This window comes from Sardina pilchardus, chromosome 1 (assembly GCF_963854185.1).
Source record: "Sardina pilchardus chromosome 1, fSarPil1.1, whole genome shotgun sequence".
Lineage (NCBI taxonomy): Eukaryota > Metazoa > Chordata > Actinopteri > Clupeiformes > Clupeidae > Sardina > Sardina pilchardus.
In genome coordinates, this window is record NC_084994.1 from 7,614,236 (window position 1) to 7,635,550 (window position 21,315).

General features: G+C 45.1%; 1 protein-coding gene across 1 annotated transcript in view; it reads right to left on the reverse strand.

Moving 5' to 3' along the window:
• The window catches only part of LOC134076153 (NACHT, LRR and PYD domains-containing protein 12-like), a 48,313-nt gene that overhangs the window by 15,377 nt on the left and 11,621 nt on the right, over nucleotides 1-21,315 (reverse strand). The window contains exons 10-13 of the mRNA XM_062531158.1: nucleotides 19,501-19,671; nucleotides 12,778-12,948; nucleotides 12,398-12,568; nucleotides 9,979-10,149 (exon numbers count right to left, since the gene is read on the reverse strand). Coding sequence (XP_062387142.1) covers nucleotides 9,979-10,149; nucleotides 12,398-12,568; nucleotides 12,778-12,948; nucleotides 19,501-19,671 — 684 coding nt within the window. The remainder of the gene's footprint in view (nucleotides 1-9,978; nucleotides 10,150-12,397; nucleotides 12,569-12,777; nucleotides 12,949-19,500; nucleotides 19,672-21,315) is intronic.

Below are 21,315 nucleotides of genomic sequence, written 5' to 3' on the forward strand. Positions count from 1 at the left end.
GCCAAAGATTCTAAACCTCGAGCGTGCGCAAATCAAAAATGTTACAATCATACCCGGTCTCCGTTCCTCCGAGCCCTCGGGAAAGTTAGTGAAGGAGCTGTGGTTTGTAGAGAATTGCCTCTTGGCTTTATATTCCTTCTTTACAGCGATGGATTCGTTGCACAATAAACATGAAAGTCTCGTACTTGTTGCAGAGGGTAAAATGAACGATTCTCGTTGTCAATTAGACGTTTCTTTAGACAGAGCCATCTTCACTCCACTCGTGGGAATGCTATTGTTTGTGATTTGCGCAGGCTCGAAGTTTAGAAACTTTGGCGGTAAGACATCGTGAAATAGATAAACAGAGGCAGAGCTGGCATTACTTTTTCTTTAAATTCAATGCTAAGTATATTTGAGAGATTGGCGCTGTAGGCTACTGTGTGTGTTTGAAACACTTATGAGCCTAATTATCTTGAAGTAGGCTAGTTAAATCAACACTGCAATTTTTCCCACTGATGCATGATATGGCAGCTATCAGTCATCAGGTATGAAATACTATGGTTAGCCTGGGTGTTTTCAAATACTTGTATAGTTTGTGTGGCAGCCTATCACCTGTCTGAGAAGATTTTTTTTATGGATATGGATAATAGGCTATGTTCTTAGTTTCTATGCCAGTGTATAAAATTCAATTGAATTGAACTGAATTTTACTCTGATTTTATCAAATATTGTTGGATACAATTATTTTGCGGCGTCTTATTTTATGCGGCCCCTGAAAACCCAGTGATTTTTCCATTCGGCCCTCTTGGTACTGAAGTTGAATAGCCCTGGTCTAGGCTAGCTACCTCGGAGGGAGGGAGATAGAGAGAGCTATGCTGAGCAGGCATAGGCGTGAGAAGTAGCATAGGCCTAATTTAAAATAATGAGTGAATGATATTCTCCGTTTTGCGAATGTGTAGGCTATGTTTGCGATGTCTGCTGAAAAAAAGCTATAGGCCTATTGAACTACAATTTAAGCTAACTTCTATGTGAATTCGAGATTCAGCATTGACACACACATTTTCAAGTGATTGATAAGCAAGGCTGTAGCTCACTGGTTAGAGCCTCGGCTTGAGGACCCAAGGGGTGTTGGTTCAATTCCCAACCTATTCATGACGGAAGTCCTTTTGAACAAGGCATTAATAAAGTAGGCTATATTCTATTCTTTTCTATTCACATAACTACACGCACGCTGGCGAATTTGAACATTCTGAAACGCGCATATGCGATGAAACATTGCGCATTCTTCCACGAGTTGCCTAAACAGTCAGCCTACAGACTAGTAGGCAGGGACAGATAGATGGGGTGGGGGTGGGGAGGCAGTTATGCCTCGGTGATGTCTGTAGCCTAGCCTAGACGAGTGTATGGGGGAGGGGGGATGATCGGTTTCAAATAGGCTGCAATGGATAGTGTTATGTATAGACCCCGAAGCCATTTGCTTTGAGAACGGCTGGCTTATGAAGTTGTTGGCTAGCTAGCTGGCTCAGCCAAAACCTTAATGCAGCCGCCACAGTTTTCATGACTGATAATGGCTTTAGTTGCCACTTCATGTCTACAGATGTGTATATTGTATTAGATATCAACACACAATGTTATTGTATTGTTTTGGACAACGTTATGCACGTTTCACTTCAATGTAGACTGCATGCGTTCATTGCGTTGTGAACGCGCAGCAATCTCTGGAAAGGAAACGGTGGAAGTCGCAGCAGTAGCCTAATAGCCTATCACGTTCAATGCTGTAAATCGTTAAGTTATGCATATAACTACTGTTCCCTGAGGGAGAGGAACGAGGTACAACACAGATACTATGGGATATCACGCCCTCGCGTGGTCTGGCTGAAGACACCTCTATTCACGCCTGAAAGGCAAGACGTGTGGTGACGTGAGAGGCTCCGCCCTCACAGTATATAAACCAAGTCACCACCGTCGCTCCCCAGTTCAACCTAGCGCTCTTCACCGAGCAACTGAGGCTGAGCGGGGCAACGTAGTGTTGTACCTCGTTCCTCTCCCTCAGGGAACAGTAGTTATATGCATAACTTAACGTTCCCTTTCAGTCGATTCACTCGGTACAACACAGATACTATGGGACCTATATACACGCCCCGCACAGCCCGGGTCTAAGATCACCTCAAAGCCCGGCTGCAGAAGAGAGGACTGAAGAGGCCACCGTAGGGGCCACAACGTCCAGGCGGTAGTAACGTATAAAAGTATGTGGGGAAGCCCACGATGCTGCAGAGCACACCTGCTCTACAGACAGTCCCTTAAACACAGCCCATGATGTTGCCATGCCTCTAGTCGAGTGGGCACGCAACCCTTCAGGCAGCGACAGGCCCCTGGCACCATAAGCCAGTGTAATGGCCTGCACGATCCAGTGTGAGAGGCGCTGTTTAGACAGCGCCTTGCCACGCACCGGATTAGCAAAGCAGACAAAGAGTTGGTCACATTGCCGAAACCCTTGTGTACGGGTTATGTATGCACGCAACGCCCGCACCGGGCACAACAAATGCAGTCTCTCCTGCTCCTCAGAGGCAAACGGAGGAGGTGAAAATGCAAATAGTTCAATCGCCATAGACTGATACGACCTAGGCAAAACCTTAGGAACATAAGCCGCGTTAGGATATAAGCAAACCTTAGCGTCATCAGGTGCAAACTGAGTATAGGATGGGTGCACCGAGAGAGCATGAATATCCGATACACGTTTAGCTGAAGCCAAAGCTATCAGGAACGCAGTCTTGTAGGATAAAAACTTGATGTCCACAGAGTCCAATGGTTCAAACAGGGAACTACATAAGGCCTCGAGAACGACAGGGAGGTCCCATGATGGCACAGGTGACCTAGAGAATGGTCTCAGGCGCCGGACCCCCCTCATAAAACGGACGGCCAGTGGGTGCGCACCAGGCGACACGCCCTCAAAGCCAACGTGGCAAGCAGAAATTGCAGACAGGTAAACTTTCAAAGTTGAGAAGGAAAGCCCCTGATCAAACAGTTCCTGTAGGTATGTCAATACATCCACAACAGAGCACTGAAAAGGCACCAGGCTTCTAGCCTGACACCAGAGCTCAAATGCACGCCACTTGTAAGAATATAAATTTCTTGTGGATGCAGCTCTTGCACTTTGGATAGTGTTAATGACGTTAGTTGGCAAGCCCCTGGCCACTAAACCAGACCGTTCAGCCGGTAGGCCTGTAGGCGCCACAGCTCCGGACGGGGATGGAGAATCTCCCCCCCTGCCTGTGATAGGAGGTCTCGGCGGAGCGGGAGAGGCCACGGCTCCTCTGCCAGGAGGCTGATTATCTCTGCATGCCATGGCTTCGCTGGCCAATAGGGGGCCACCAGGATCAGAGACAGCTTGTCTTGACGCACCCTCTCCAAGGTGGGCATAATTAACTCGACTGGGGGAAACGCGTACAAGAGGCCGGTCGGCCAACTGTGTGCCAGCGCGTCCACCCCGAGGGGGGCGCTGGAGTCTCGCATCGAGAAGAACAGGGGACAATGCGTGTTTTCTTTGGATGCGAAGAGATCGACGTCGGCCCTGCCAAACCGATCCCAAATTTGTGACACTACTTTGGGGTGTAGCCGCCACTCTCTCACAAGAGGGCCACCTCTGGACAGAAGATCCGCCCCTTGGTTGAGAGAACCCGGGACGTGGGTCGCTCTGACTGACTGCAGGTGCTCTTGGCTCCACAGGAGAAGCGACCGGGAGAGCTTCAGCAGTGGGAGTGAATGTGTCCCTCCCTGTCTGTTTATGTAGGACACCACCGTTGAGTTGTCTGTCCTGACCAAAACATGATGGCCCTGCAGGGCCGGGAGGAAATGTTTGAGGGCCAAAAACACTGTCAACAGCTCCAGGTGATTTATGTGGAGGCTGCTCTGACTCAGAGACCACTCCCCCCTCACCGTCCTGTCTTCGCATATAGCTCCCCATCCTCTGAGGGAAGCGTCTGTGGTGATCACCTTGCGAAATAAAATTCTGCCGATTGGCGCCCCCTGGTGTAATAATTGCCGCTGTGTCCACGGAGCTAGTGCCGTCTGACACAACGCATCCACAGTCAATCTCTTGTTGAGATGACGAGACGTATTCAGACGGTGAGACAACACCCACCGCTGAAACGCTCTCATGTGCAATAAACCCAGGGGGATGACTGCTATCATTGAGGCCATTAAACCCAAAAGCCTGAGAAACATTTGAAAACGAAGTTTGTGTCCCAATCGAAACTGAGCCAAACATTCGCGGAAGGCCTTCCTTCTGTGAACAGCTAGAAAAGCCCGGCCCGACAGTGAGCATATCTCGAGACCTAGGAATTCTATTTTCTGGCGAGGGGTCAGGGAACTCTTCTCGTAATTCACTGAAAACCCCAAAGTCTGAAGGTGTGACAGCACCATGGCTGTATGAGTGGCCACTGACTGTTCTGAATGAGAAACTATGGCCATATCGTCCAGATAGGCTAGAATTTGTATGCCCCGGGCCCGCAGTGGGGCGAGAGCTGATTCTAGCACCTTCGTGAAAACCCTGGGTGAGAGGGCTAGCCCGTAGGGTAGTACTAGGTATTCGTAAGATATGCCTTGAAACGCAAATCGGAGGAATTTCCTGTGAGCTGCGAGAACAGACACGTGTTGAAATGCGTCGGTCAGGTCTATCGATGTAAACCATTGGCCTGGCTTCACCGAGTTTAACAGCTGGCGTACTGTTAACATTCGAAATTTGTACACCCTTAAGTGCTTGTTCAGTGACCTGAGATCTAATATTGGGCGCAAGCCTCCGCTGCGTTTCGGAATGACAAAATAACGACTGTACCATCCACATTGTGCTTGAGCGTGTGGGACTATACATATCGCTTTTTTTGAAAGCAGCGAGTTCACTTCTTCTCTCATTACTTCTACTCCTTCCCCTGTCATCGTTGTCTGAACGACTGATTTGAATCGAGGGGGGCGGCGTCGGAATTGTAGGCGATAGCCCAATGAGAGAGTGGATTCGACCCATGGCGAGATTGCGCATGCGCGCCAGTGAGCCATCTGAAGAGCAAGGCGACCTGCCGGTGGCGAGCTCTGGTCGGCACCCCTGCCCTCCTGCGAACAGAGAGGGGGGCGAACACTGATCGGTTCGCTTTCGTTTGGATTTTGTTGAGCAAACACAACTTCCTTTATTTGAGGCAATGTTACACAAACAGATACACACATCTTTATTTCGCCCGAACACTGGGCTGGAAACATAAGTGGTGTGGGAGGGTGGGAGTGCTTGGGAGACTGTGTGAGGCACGAACGAGTCCTCTTTGGACTGGGGCCCTGAAAAACAGTGTGGTGACACCTTTTTAGTGGCACTGACAAAGCTGCGTTGTCCCCCAAAAACGACAGCTCTGTTTGAGTCGGAGCCATCGTTAGGACGAATTTGGCTTCCTCCTCCCTCTCGCGGCGTCCCTCTGTGGACCAGGAGCGGGAGGTCTTGCCCAGGTCGGCTGACGTGGTGTCACGGCTACCGGCTGTCTCGGAGGCGCTGGCGAAGCCGATGCGGCCCTCTTGACGGTCTGCGTGGTCGCGGCCGGCCGCGAGAAACCTCTAGGTGGAGCTTTGGGTCTGGCATCCCGCCGCGGCAATGCGTTCTTCAACGCCTCCGCCTGTTTCTTCCGGAGCTCGAATGAAGCTTGGACAGACTCGAGCGACTGTCCAAACAGACCTTCGGGAGAGACGGGCTCGTCTAAGTACGTGGCCCTATCTCTATCTGGCATGTCTGACAGAGTGAGCCAGAGGTGGCGTTGAGACACCACCGTAGTTGCCATAGCTTTGCCCAACGACAGTGCGGCGCAACGAGACATCCTCAGACTGTAATCTGTGGCTACTCTAATTTCGTTCAGAAGAACAGTCGCCGGGTTACCGGGAGGCAGCATGTCCGCCAGCTCGGCCAAGCACATAGCCTGGTACGTCTGCAGCAGCGATATAGATGACATAGCGCGTGCCGTCGTCGCCTGGGCTCGGTAGCTCTTCTCCAGCTGCGCGTAAGAGAAACGGCAGTGCTTCGAGGGAAGAGACGTCGGTCCCACAACCCCGTGGTTGTGAGACGGGGCCAAATAGGCCGCCAAGGAGGGTTCCATTGGCGGGGGGGTGATGAGGCCCGCTTTGTCGGCATCTGCGTGCTCCAGGAACTGGGCAAACCCTGGCAATGAAGCGCGCGTAGACAGTGGCTTGTTCCAGGAAGACGTCAGCTCAGTAACGAAATCCGGGAAGAGAGGGAGGCAATGCCTCACCACTGTCGGAGCCTGAGGCAGGAAGAAACCAGCGAACCTGGTAGGTCTCTGAGCTGGAAGGGGGGCAGGCCACTCCACATCCAGCTTCCGAGCTGCTCGACGATACAAAGCGAAAAATGAGTTATCCACTTCGTTCCCGTCGTTAGCCGGAGACCCCTGGGCGCCCGACATATCCAACTGCTCGTCATCGGACAGGCCGTGCTCGTCCAAACCCAAGTCCAAGACGGAATTGCCGTCGTCTTCCACCCCAAGGCACTCGAGCTGCTGAACCGGAGAGTGAGCTAGCTCCATCTCGCTAAGCGACTCCATTTGGTCAGCCCAGCTCGCGGCAGCGCCGAACGAGGGCTCCAACCCGTCTCCAGGGTCGTGTTCAGCGGCCTGGGAGAGGAGAGGGTCCTGCGGGACAACAGCTTGTCCCAGTGTCTTCTCGACGAATTTCACACGCCGTTCGAGCGTTGAACGTCTGAGCTGGCGGCAGAACGCACACGCATCAGGCTGCGTCAAAGCTCTACGGGCATGGACTATTCCCAAGCAGACCGGACAGGCTTCGTGGTAGTCCTTCTCATGGAGGGAAAAACCACAACCCTGAGGACAGGGTCTCGCCTGCGGTGGGGAGGTCGATTTCTGAGACCGTGAGCTCATGGCGAGACACACGCTTAAATCGAACCCTTAACGCAATAGTCTCACAAACGGCGCCCGTGGTAGCGGTTGGCTCACCAATAGAGGTTGTTGCCAAACCGGACTGATAGACTGTTAAACCGTTCAGAGTTGCTAATGCACACACTTCGTAACAAGCTAGCAAGCTAGACAAGTACAGGCGGTGTTTCTCAAGAGGCGTCCAAGCGAGGTGAAGAGAGCTTGAACTGGGGAGCGACGGTGGTGACTTGGTTTATATACTGTGAGGGCGGAGCCTCTCACGTCACCACACGTCTTGCCTTTCAGGCGTGAATAGAGGTGTCTTCAGCCAGACCACGCGAGGGCGTGATATCCCATAGTATCTGTGTTGTACCGAGTGAATCGACTGAAAGGGAACCATCTGTTCCAGAATATTTGGTTCATATCATCAAACTTTGGTTTTGGTGTTTGTGCAACCGGGCCCTGACGATTTAACAAAAGTCTGAGTAACGTAGGAATTAGGAAAGTATGTAGGCCTAAGGTGAGATCAAAATCAGGCTAGAAGTAGTTCTACTTTGTTTCCTTCTTTTCCCCATGTCATTTTCATTGGTCGTCAACTCACTGTGAGTCCTGTGTATCGTAGCAACGAGCACAATACTGATGTGGTGTGTCCAGTGGGAAAATCTCATGCAGGCCTAGTTTCTAAGCTATCGTTTATTTTTTCGCGTGTCACTATGATATAATTATTTTTAGATGCAAAAAGTCTAACTGGCTTAGTCAAAGTTTGTCAGATGGCGGCAGAAAATGATTGGCTGGCGAAATTATTTTTCGTTAATGGTAGGCCTAAACATATTGTGATTCATCCGTTTATTTCAGATAGGTTGTTATTAAAAACCATTAACAAAAAATAATTGTTCATCGACGTTGAAAAACGGTCAGTAAATTCAATCAAAGATTCTATATTTCGCTCCTGCCAAGATGTGAACACTGATCTCCGGCGTTGCAGACAGGAGTGTTAACGCTGCGCCACTTGACATTACACAAAGATTGCGTTAGGATAGGTACTTGACTTGACGTAACTCAGTCAGTCCAGCAAATATGTAAGAAAATGCTTATACATTAGTCTGAGCTTTCAAAGATAGCCTACAAATAGAAGATAAGATATACAACTATGAATGTACGTAGGCATACGTACATAAATAGGCTACGACGAAAATATGTTTTACACATGTAGGCCTGTCGCAACGTTTTCAAAACAAACTCGCATTTTACCACTGTAAATCGCCTCCATAGACTATGCCATGTAAATGAAAAATAGTTATTAAAATAAAGCACATATATAATACATATTGCACATATATAAACGATATGTTTGATGGTAAAATATTATTCTCATGCCCGACTGACAGGAAATCCTTGCGACATCTGCTGTGAGAAAAGAGAATAGCAGCCTGGACAAAAGTGGCCGAACGCGAGACAACATAGTGTTGTCACATAAGTGAGCGCAAAATAGCTCTAAACTAGCTTGTACCGGTGTGCTTTTGATCATGTAAAAATTCTGGGTGACAAAACATGCGTACTTAGGAAAAGTCGTGAACGTAGGGTCCTGGAATTTAATCGAGTGAAAAGATTTATTTTTTTTTGTAATCGCTGCGGTCAAATGACCGCAGCCCGGCAGTTCTAGGTATATCTAGGTCAAACCCACACGGCGCTTCTAGGAATACGCGTCAGCGGTCAAATGACCGGCGCTTGGCGCTTCTAGTGTTAAAATTACAACTACAAACTGTATTTTAATTATGGAAAATAGCCGTATTTTTATGAGAAAGTAGTTTTCTGTTACTTCACAGTATTTTTTTTTGCCGCCCCACAGTTTGTTTTTGCCGCCCCAGCTGCCAGAAATGTACTGTTTTTTCAAGATGATTTTTTTTACAGTGTATATCAAATGCAACCTTAACTTTCGTTGGCCTTTGCGAACATCTCACTTTCACTTTCATGCCATCCACTTAAACTTAACTACTTGCTAGATTTGACCGATCTTACATAGTCTACTGTACATGCACAAGTAGGTAGTTTGAACTACTGCTCTTCATTATCTTCCTGCTTGTTGACATCATGCATTGTATTATTTCATGATTCTGATTGAAGTGTCGTTCAGTTGATAACCTTCATCAGAGAACCTACATAAAAGGGGCTGGAGAAAGACGCTCTTAACCCTGGTTTGATAGGACGCTAACATAAGTGTGAGAACGTGAGGTTTCTGCGCTTTGGCCATGGTGCTGATAACATGGTGTTTGCATATGTACAGACATCTGGAAACCACAGAAGGCAAGTTAACATGTACATAACAACACTAAAACACGACTTTTATCTCAACCATTAATAGTACAATTAGCCTTTGTGCTAACTAGCTCAACTCAGAATGATGTCTCCCCCCTGTGGTCGCTACACTATATTATGTATCCTATCTATTTAGTGTACATACTGAAGTGTTTCAACTTTGCGGTGAGGATCCTCTAGTGTAGAAGATAGCAGCTTCTGTGTCGAATCTCCAGGATGATTGTTGCTCACATCCAGCTCTTTCACACATGAGGGGTTTAACATCAGAGCCAGAACCAGACAAACATAACCTTCATCTGAGATACTGCAGCTACTGAGCCTGAGAGAGAGACAGACAGACAAACAAATATATATACACACAAACACACACACACACACACACACACACACACACACACACACACACACACACACACACACACACACAGTAAGAGAGAGAGAGAGAGAGAGAGAGAGAGAGAGAGAGAGAGAGAGAGAGAGAGAGAGAGAGATATTAGTCATTGTAAAGTGATACAGTAACCCCTTAGGACTCAGGATTGTGTCTATTACTGAACTGCACTGTATGAAATTACGAACTAATAATTAGCATTACATCAAATCATATTTATTTATTATGATGTATGTAATGTGTAACTAACATATAGAGGTGCCCTGAACAACCAACTCTTCCGAGGGTACTTCCTCTCTTAGCACAACAAACAGCTGAACATGCTTTATCTAGCTCTTACCACAACCCTTTCCCCTATCCTTACCCAACACCCTGCACCAACCTTAATGTCTGCAGTTTGCAGTGGGGACTAGACAGTCCCTTAGAGAGAAGCTGAACTCCAGAATTCCTCAGGTCATTGTGACTCAGGTTCAGCTCTATCAGGGAGTTTGGTGACTGTAGAACAGCAGCCACAATTCCACAGGAGTTTTCTGAAAGTTTGCATTCAGCTAGTCTGCAGATCAACATGAGAAAAGATAAAACATTGCACCAATACACAGTAAAAAGTGCACCACTAAACAAACATAATCAAAAGAGATTATTACCCTGTAAAGACAGTACAAAAATAATTCACATATACATTATACCCCCCCCCCCCCCCTTGTCAAATGAAACAGAGAAGTAAAAACATGTCGGGAAATGCATGGCCTTGCACAAACCTTAATGTCTGCAGTTTACAGTGAGGACTAGACAGTCCCTTTGAGAGAAGCTGAACTCCAGAATCTCTTAGGTCAATTTGACTCAGGTTCAGCTCTATCAGGGAGTTTGGTGACTGTAGAACAGCAGCCACAATTCCGCAGGACTTTTCTGAGAGTTTGCATTCAGCAAGTCTGCATAACAACATGAGAAAAGAAACATTACAGAGATGGATAAATGGAAGGGATACTGTTTAACAGTGCAACACTAAATCAACATAATCAAGAGAGATTATTCTCCTGTAATGACACTACAGAAATCATTCACATGTATGTTATACCTACACACATACACAAACACACACACACACACAGATTAAACAAAATATATCAGGAAATGCATGGCCTTACACCAACCTTAATGTCTGCAGTTTGCTGGAGAAACCGGGGCCCCACAATAATGTTAGTATTATTGCGGAAGGGTTTCTAACATATGGTGTTATGGGGGGGGGGGGGGGGGGGGGGCTCTAAATATGCATTTGATGGGATCGAAAGTGAACAGTAAATTATTGTAATAATAAACCCAATATCATGTTTTTCCACGTTTTTGTGACATGTTTTGAAAGATGAATCACATTATTTTGTGTGTCATATACTGTTATATCACATCAAATATAAATTATTATACAACCAATATCCATGAAAACCAACAAATAACAGCACATTTCTGTAAATGTTAGCATTATTATTCGTAATACAACATGTATTTACCATATTTCTAGGTAATTTCATTGTTTTGAAATGTGAAAATGTTTCAAATTAAACATGAAAAACATGAAAATAAGGCAAAATCTTGTTAAAATTACAACTACAAACTGTATTTTAATTATGGAAAATAGCCGTATTTTTATGAGAAAGTAGTTTTCTGTTACTTCACAGTATTTTTTTTTTGCTGCCCCACAGTTTGTTTTTGCCGCCCCAGCTGCCATAAATGTACTGTTTTTTCAAGATGGTTATTTTTACAGTGTATATCTGATTGAAGTGTCGTTCAGTTGATAACCTTCATCAGAGAACCTACATAAAACGGGCTGAAGAAAGGCGCTCTTAATCCTGGTTTGATAGGACGCTAACATAAGTGTGAGAACGTGAGGTTTCTGCGCTTTGGCCATGGTGCTGATAACATGGTGTTTGCTATGTACAGACATCTGGCCCTCAGTTGCTGTGCTTAAAGTACACGTAAAAGTTAGCATGAGCTGAACAATATTATCAGTCACACGCACTGGAAACCACAGAAGGCAAGTTAACATGTACATAACAACACTAAAACATGACTTTTATCTCAACCATTAATAGTACAATGAGCCTTTGTGCTAACTAGCTCAACCCAGAATGATGTCTCCCCCCTGTGGTCGCTACACTATATTATGTATTCTATCTATTTAGTGTACATACTGAAGTGTTTCAACTTTGCGCTGAGGATCCTCTAGTGTAGAAGATAGCAGCTTCTGTGTCGAATCTCCAGGATGATTGTTGCTCACATCCAGCTCTTTCACACATGAGGGGTTTAACATCAGAGCCAGAACCAGACAAACATAACCTTCATCTGAGATACTGCAGCTACTGAGCCTGAGAGAGAGACAGACAGACAAACAAATATATATACACACAAACACACACACACACACACGCACACACACACACACACACACACACACACACACACACACACACACACACACAAACAGTAAGTGAGAGAGAGAGAGAGAGAGAGAGAGAGAGAGAGAGAGATATTAGTCATTCTAAAGTGATACAGTAACCCCTTAGGACTCAGGATTGTGTCTATTACTGAACTGCACTGTATGAAATTACGAGCTAATAATTAGCATTACATCAAATCATATTTATTTATTATGATGTATGTAATGTGTAACTAACATATAGAGGTGCACTGAACACCCAACTCTTCCGAGGGTACTTCCTCTCTTGGCACAACAAACAGCTGAACATGCTTTATCTAGCTCTTACCACCACCCTTTCCCCTATCCTTACCCAACACCCTGCACCAACCTTAATGTCTGCAGTTTGCAGTGGGGACTAGACAGTCCCTTAGAGAGAAGCTGAACTCCAGAATTCCTCAGGTCATTGCGACTCAGGTCCAGCTCTATCAGGGAGTTTGGTGACTTTAGAACAGCAGCCACAATTCCACAGGAGTTTTCTGAAAGTTTGCATTCAGCTAGTCTGCAGATCAACATGAGAAAAGATAAAACATTGCACCAATACACAGTAAAAAGTGCACCACTAAATAAACATAATCAAAAGAGATTATTACCCTGTAAAGACAGTACAAAAATAATTCACATATACATTATACCCCCCCCCCCCCCCCCCCCAGTCAAATGAAACAGAGAAGTAAAAACATGTTGGGAAATGCATGGCCTTACACAAACCTTAATGTCTGCAGTTTACAGTGAGGACTAGACAGTCCCTTTGAGAGAAGCTGAACTCCAGAATCTCTTAGGTCAATTTGACTCAGGTTCAGCTCTATCAGGGAGTTTGGTGACTGTAGAACAGCAGCCACAATTCCGCAGGACTTTTCTGAGAGTTTGCATTCAGCAAGTCTGCATAACAACATGAGAAAAGAAACATTACAGAGATGGATAAATGGAAGGGATACTGTTTAACAGTGCAACACTAAATCAACATAATCAAGAGAGATTATTCTCCTGTAATGACACTACAGAAATCATTCACATGTATATTATACCTACACACTAGGGATGCAACGGTTTTCAATAATTTATTGAACCGTTCGGTTTGGCCTGTTCGGTTCAATAGACTCACCTAAACCGCAATATTTCGGTATACGCGACATTAAACTTTTTATTTAATACAAGGTTATTGCGCGCGCGTAGCCTGGGAGCGATAGAGAGGAGTGCTTAGGACCCGGGGGATGCGTTTTCTCTGACTGTTCAGCTTGCCTCTCGTCAACCTTGCAACAACCAATCAGAATTTTACTGAATTTCCCAAGAGCCAATAAGCGCGTTGAAATGCAAATGAAGGAGTCATGTGAGAAGAAACAAACTTTACCGGCGGCTGCATGATCATGGCGACATTTGAAGTAGCCCACGAACAAGGCAAAAAGACCGTCAGTAAACAAAGCACAGTGTGCATTGCAAGCACTGCTTCACAACGATCACCTAATAAAGGTAACACATCCAACATGTCGGCCCACTTGCGCCTTCATCACCCGGCTGTAACCTTAAGTGGAGCAGCACGGAGAGTTAGTTTGCCACCGAAAACCCAACCATCCATTGCTGCAGCCTTTCGACAACAATATTCCTATAATTCCCAAAGACATAACGAATACGACGGCGTATTAGGGCCACGTATATATACTTTGTAAAGACGAAAATTTGCCACTTTAGAAGGTCGAAAATTTGCCACATTATAAAGTCTGTGTGTAACGGTGTAACCGGTGCCCTGCGTTGATTGCTCGCTAGAGTAGCCTAAGAAAGCGTGACGCCGACACAGCTGAGTGTATTCTCTTTTTGATAGTTTACTGGAAAATATTGTAGGGATGGGAGGTTATAGGAGATGGGGAGGCTGACATGTCATTCCAAACTCGGGTCATTTATTTTCCTGACGTTGTACATGCTAGGCTACGGGCAGCGGGAGGTGTCCACTCGAAAAACAATAAACTCACTGCTAAATCAGTCAATCGCTCGTCCACTCGTCAGTCACACAACTCTCTCGCACACACACGCACACACACGCACACACACACACACACACACACACACACGACAGGAGACACAGGGGAAACAGACACTTTGTGAAGTGGCAAATTTGCCACTTTCCTCTCGGAATATTGACCCCCCGGCTACCGCCGTTCATTCCGACATACCAGCACTCCGACATTGACGTCCAATTGTCGTAGTGGAGGCATGTCTCTTTATGCGAGAAAGTCCCACCACTCCGACATTTTTTTTTTCCATGGTCGCAGTGGCGGTATTTAACTTTTTTTTCAAACAACGTGCCATTCCGACATGAGGTCATCAATAGGCTATTAATATCAGAACTATATCCAATTGTGTAAAATAATAAAGATTCACATTTAAAATGTCATTGTGAAGACTTCTTGATATGGTTATGTGTCTGTTGCGTGCACGACTCGGGGAAGTGAAAGCAGTTCTAGACATGGCAAGTTTTCTTCTCATTATTTGCGGACTAAGTGGAGCTAAATTAAGTTATTATTTTGCTGTCACTTCGTCTGTTTTATGGCCTAGAAGGTTGTATTTGGTATCTGTGGATAGCTCTAGCTCTCCTCTTTTATCTGACATGCAAGTCGTATCTTTTTAACCATGGTTTCATGAGTCAATCAAACGAAAGTATAGCGGTAGCCGAAGCTATATGATTCTTATTTGTTTGTCACTTCGTCTGTTTCTATAACACAAAAGGATCGATGTGTTTGGTATCAATGGAAAGCTCTGTTTCTCCTCTTTCATTTGATATGCGTGTTATGTCTGTGCGATGCCTGGTCCCGGAGTAATTCAAGCGAGAGCAGTGGCTGCGTGGGTGAACGCAGAGCAATAGACTGTAAATATGATATAGCCATTTAAATTCATGATTTTATTTTCATACTTGATCGTACAGACACGTGTCTAGTCTCGTTGGAAAGCCCCGGTTCTGAGCTCTTTCATGCAATATAGGTCTCATCTCGCTGTGACTAATAATCGTGGAGCAATGTAACAGAGAAGAATGGGTGTGTTTTTTGACGCACTTTGCGTCCGTCGGGCTCATAGGGTCTGTTAAATTGACGTGGAAAAAAAATAGGATTTGTAATCCTGTCGGAATGGGGGTACTAAAATGTGTCGGATTGGCAGCATGTCGGAATAACACCATGTCTGAATAGCGGCATGTCGGACGAAAGGGATGTCGGACTGGCAGGATGTCGGACTGCCGACATGTAACCGACCCCCCCTGACAACAGGTTGCAATAATGTTCATTTCATTGTTCTAATATTTTTAATGCTGCACTGCACTTTTGTCTATGTTTACATTTTTTACGTTCATAAAAGAGGACAGGGCAGGCACTCCCAAATCAAATATCCATTTGAAACTACACATAATACTACCTCACCAATTATTTTGAGAAGATTTTCAGAATTGTTCACTACTTTTTTGAGGGTGTATAACAGTGAAGTATTTTCTTTAAATGTGTGAAGAACAGTGAGTTTATTAAATAAATAACTACACATTACTTTATGCTGCACTGCACTATGGATAACATTGCCTGTTTATGACAGAAGGCAATGATGGTGTTCTTTTCTTTTAATACATTTTTGTGATTCTGCTTCATCTGTGTCAGGCTATGCATTTAATATTTTCTCTGCAAGTGTAAGTAGAAGCACATTGTTGAAATAGAAAAGGCAAATATAGCCTCCTGTATGCTAGAGGCAAGATAATATTGATATATTGAAACCGAACCGTTACCGTGGCCCAAAAACCGTGATACAAACCGAACCGTGGCAAAACTGTACCGTTGCATCCCTACTACACACATACACACACACACACACAGATTAAACAAAATATATCAGGAAATGCATGGCCTTACACCAACCTTAATGTCTGCAGTTTGCAGTGGGGACTAGACAAGCCCTTGGAGAGAAGTTGAGCTCCAGAATCTCTCAGGTCAATTTGACTCAGGTCCAGCTTTATCAGGGAGTTTGGTGACTGTAGAACAGTGGCTACAACTCCACAGGGCTTCTCTGTAAGTGTGACTTTAGCAAGCCTATAAACAAACAGCACAAATTATCAGATGGATATAAATGGAAGGGACACTGTTTACATAGCCTGGCTCTCGCCAGACCCTTGTAGTTCCGCCATTCTCCACCAGAGGCGTTTTGCTGAGCTCCACACAAGGGTCTGGACCATGGAGGTATTATAAGAACTGGAGAGAGGGACTAAGTCCCGCCCCCATTCATTTCAATGGCCCATGCTAGGCTAGCTACTTCAGCCAAAAAAGTTTGAAATTGGCCGCAGCCATCTTTGAGAAAATGGCGTTCCATGGGTGTTCATTTCCGTCACCAGCTAGAATGAGCCAATTAGGTTCCACGTTACAACGAGACAACATAGGTACATCGTTGATGAAGATTGGAGAGTGAGAGAAGGTGTTCGTGAACGCGCTCCTATTGTTACAGGCTCAAATGTATTTAATTATTTGAGTTGGGATGGTGGTGGAGAAGTTTGCCCCTTGTCTCGAAATCCTATAATGTGATATTCATATGTCATGATATAATAAACATGGCGAGTCAATATTGAGCAAGAACTCACTTAGCAAACACATAAATATGATCCCCACAGTAAATGCTTTGAACCTAGGATGTTATGTGCGCAATACTACCCGACGAAAATTACTCTTAATAAGTAGACATGGGATGTAAGAAACTTGTGGATACCTGATATGCTATTTGTGCTGCACCCAGTGTGACTTTGCAGCTTAAACCTACATTTGGGCCCCAGCCGTGGCGCGACTGGCTGGGGCACCTGCACCGCATGCCGGCGACCCGGGTTCGATTCCCGCCCCGTGGTCCTTTCCGGATCCTACCCCAACGCTCTCTCCCACTCACTTCCTGTCTCTCTCAACTGTCCTATCATTAAAGGCATAAAAGCCCAAAAAATATACTTAAAAAAAAAAAAAACCCTACATTTGCAGGCAGACGAAGCCAACGCGTATTATAGGCTTACCGATAGAAGCGCGCCTCCATTGTTTCGAGCAGCATGCATTTTAAGTCTGCTGTCACTGTCGGAAACTTTTGCCGTTATCTACTGTAGGCTGTGACCCCCAATGCTGCGTTGTTATGAACTAGGCTCCAGGTCTACAGCTGAGAGTTTTAAAATAGTTTTCATAGCCTAGCCTACACGACAGCGAGTAGGTTAATAATTGGGTTTAGTTAGAGAATTTCTTCGCATTTCCTAAAATGTCTTATCATGAGGGCTGTCAAAATAACTGATTAATTTAGATTAATTAATTTGAGATAAAATAACTGATTAAAAAAATTAACGCAGATTAATCGATGACCTTTGACCCGGAGCCATTCTAGTCAGTAACCATTAGACCGTAAAATGGGGAGACGAGAATGTGCTGCCTGGATCATTGATTGGAACATTTACTTTAAAAAAAAACGGCCTGACGGTGTTAAAAAGAAAGTGTTGATTAAAACAAAGTCCTCTGCAATGTCTGCAGCACAGAATTTGCATATCACCGGAGTTCGTCAACTCTTAAGTACCACATTACTGCAAAGAAATAGTGTTGACATTGTGATTTTGGGATTACATTTTATATGCGATTAATTTAGATAATATTCATCACAGAGTATGTAATTAATTAGATTAAACATTTTAATCGATTGACAGCCCTACTTATCATACCTTGCCAACTCATACATAGTCTAATGCAAATAATAGTAACCTATTAGAACAACATTTGCTTTTTTCACAAAGCCTGGTATAATGATAATCCACAGGCATCAAGTATCAGTAACTTAATCCTAGTCGTCAGTCATTTTATTTATGTCTTCTAGAATGCGTTATCAACATGGGCGCGCGAGGACGCTCGTGCTCAACACCAAACTCGTGCATGAGCTGAGACAGCTCGTGCATGAGCTGTCTCGTGCATGCGCTGGTGCCGGATATGTGGCAACCTTGGAACGCCATTTTTTCAAAGATGTCGGCGGCCAAATGACATGCTAACTGGCTGAAGCTAACCCTCCAAATCCTGACCCCCTGGTCTGGACCTGAGCCCATAGCAAACTATTTCTCGGGAGCAAAAAATAATGAACCAATCAGGATCGCCGGAGGGGTGTGACGTAGCGCCGAAGTGACTGTCTGATTCAAACAACAATGGCGACGCGCACCGAGGAGTCTTGTGCTGACATTGATTCTGCTAATTCAACTGTTTTGTCGAATCTATCGAGTATTCATTCTTTAAAAGATGAACAGTTAATGGTTTTGAAGGCATCTATTGGTGGCAAGGATGTTTTCACTCTTGTTCCGGCCGGGTTTGGCAAGAGCTTGAAGTAGCCTAGTGCGTCATTCAAGGTAACGGACAAGTGGTTTATCCAATCAAATACAAGGAGTTTTTTACAAGGCCCTGCCTTCTGAAATACATCTCCTATCGTTCAGTCCCAGATCTGGCGAGAGTCAGGTTACTGTTTACATGGTGCCCCAATAAGTCTACATAACCAAAATACATTATTCCAAATAATCTTTACTACCATCTTTGCCCAAATAAGGAGATCCGGTATCTTGAGATTTTTCCTATGGGAAAATAACATGAGCATTTGGAATTATCGCACCTGCTAAACTCTTACGGAGACAAAGAAGTTGGAAATGCAGACGTTGTGTGCTACACAGTTTTGTCCTCTGCCTTCGAGTGGATATTGTGATCTTCGGTACGTGAAGACGGCACAAGTTGATCTTTGCTATCCCAGAGATGACTTACAATGTAACTTGGTAGTTAGCTTCAATTAACACCCGGATCTTCTCATGTGGGCAAATGGCTAATGAATACGCAACTGTCTAAAAATGCCAAAAGGTTAATGTTGCTGGTTGTCTATTTAGTGTACGTACTGAAGTGCTTCAACTTTGCGGTGAGGATCCTCTAGTGTAGCAGATAGCAGCTTCTGTGTCGAATCTCCAGGATGATTGTTGCTCACATCCAGCTCTTTCACACATGAGGGGTTTAACATCAGAGCCAGAACCAGACAAACATAACCTTCATCAGAGATACCACACTTACTGAGCCTGAGAAACACAGGCAGACAAACAAACATACACACACACACACAATAAGAGAGAGAGAGAGATACAGAGAGAGAGAGCGAGAGAGAGAGGTTAGTCATTCTAAAGTGATATCATATCCTGTCAGGTCTCAGGGTTGTGTCTGTTACTGAACTGCACTATATTAAATAACAAGCTAATAATTAGCATTAAATCATATGTATTTACTAAGATGTGGCATAAAGTGTAACTAACATATAGGGGTGCACTGAAGACCCAACTCGTACAGTACATCACCACTAACAGCTGAACATACTTTACCTACTGTAGCTCTATCCATCACCCTTTCCCCTATCATGACTAGGCCTATCTCACCCAACACCAACCTTAATGTCTCCAGTTTACAGTGGGGACTAGACAGTCCCTTAGAGAGAAGCTGAACTCCAGAATCTCCCAGGTCATTGTGACTCAGGTTCAGCTCTATCAGGGAGTTTGGTGACTGTAGAACAGCAGCCACAATTTCACAGGAGGTTTCTGAGAGTTTGCATTTAGCAAGTCTGCAAAACAACATGAACAAAGATCAAATATTACAGAGATGGATAAATGGAAGGGATACTGTTTAGTGCAACACTAAATCGACATAATCAAGAGAGATTATTTGCCTGTAATGACAGTGAAAAAGTCATTCACATGTACATGATACCTATACACAAACACACAAATTGAACAAAGAATATCAGGAGATGCCTGGCCTTACACCAACCTTAATGTCTGCAGTTTGCAGTGGGGACTATACAGTCCTTTAGAGAGAAGCTGAACTCCAGAATCTCTTAAATTCATTTGACTCAGGTCTAGTTCTATCAGGGAGTTTGGTGACTGTAGAACAGTAGCTACAATTCCATAGGACCTCTCTGTAAGTGTACATTTAGCAAGCCTGCAAAACAACATGACAAACTATCAGATATTAGAAATGGGTAAATGGAAAGGACAGTCTTTACAAGGTGCCCCAATAGTGTTAGTGTTGTGTTCATGTAATACAGTATACAAACACACTTTTACAGTTCAAATTCTATTACTTAGGAACTTGTGAACCTTCACTCAACCCGGCTCAAATTGAGAACTACCGTCCTGCCTCGCTCCTGCCTTTCCTATCCAAAGGTATAGAGTGAGCAGTTTTCAAACAAGTCTCTGAATTCCTTTCACAGAACAATCTTCTGGATCCAAATCAATCTGGGTTCAAAAGCAGCCACTCACTGAAACAGCTCTGCTGTCCGTAACAGAAGCCTTAAAGGAGGCCAGGGCGATCAGTACTCATTCTTATTGGCTGCCTTTGACACGGTAAATCACTGCATCCTCTATATACTCGCACACATGGGCGTCTCTGGCTCAGCTCTCTCCTAGTTTGAATCCTACCTCACAGGACGCTCGTTTAATGTATCAGGGCTTGGACAACCGCAGCTCACTTTCTCTCACAGGGGTCCCTCAGGGCTCAGTGCTGGGTCCCCTTCACTTTGCTATCTACGCCACCTCCTTGAGACAGATCATTGGTTTGCATGGCTTCTCATACCACGGCTTCTCATACACACAACTCTATCTGTCCTTTCCACCTGATGACCCTTTGGCCTTGACACGAATCTCAGACTGCTTCTCAGACATGTCAACATAGATGAAGGCACACCACCTCCAGCTAAACCTCTCAAAAACAGAATTGCTGGTCCTCCCAGCCAAACCTACTATACACCATGACACCAACATCAAGTTCTCGACAACCAATCAACCTTCTCCAATCATGTGGCCTCAGTTGCCAGGTTGTGTCATTACGCACTCTACAACATACAGAAAATCAGGACCTACTTGACTCAAGATACTTCCCAACTCCTGGTACAGGCAATAGTCATGTCACGTGACTACTGTAATGCCCTCCTGACAGGTCTCCACAGTGAAACCCCTTCAGATGATCCAGAATGCAGCGGCATGTCTGGTCTACAACCAACCCAAAAGGGCACGTCACCCCATTGCTCATCCAGCTACACTGGCTACCGTTGGCTGCTCGCATCAAATTCAAGACTCTAAAGCTTGCCTACAAACTGTACTCTCTGGCTCTGCTCCCACCTACTTGAATGCCCTCATACAGGCATATGCTACCACCCGACCAATACGCTTTTCAGGTGAGCAGCGTCAAGCTCTTCCACCAGCATGCT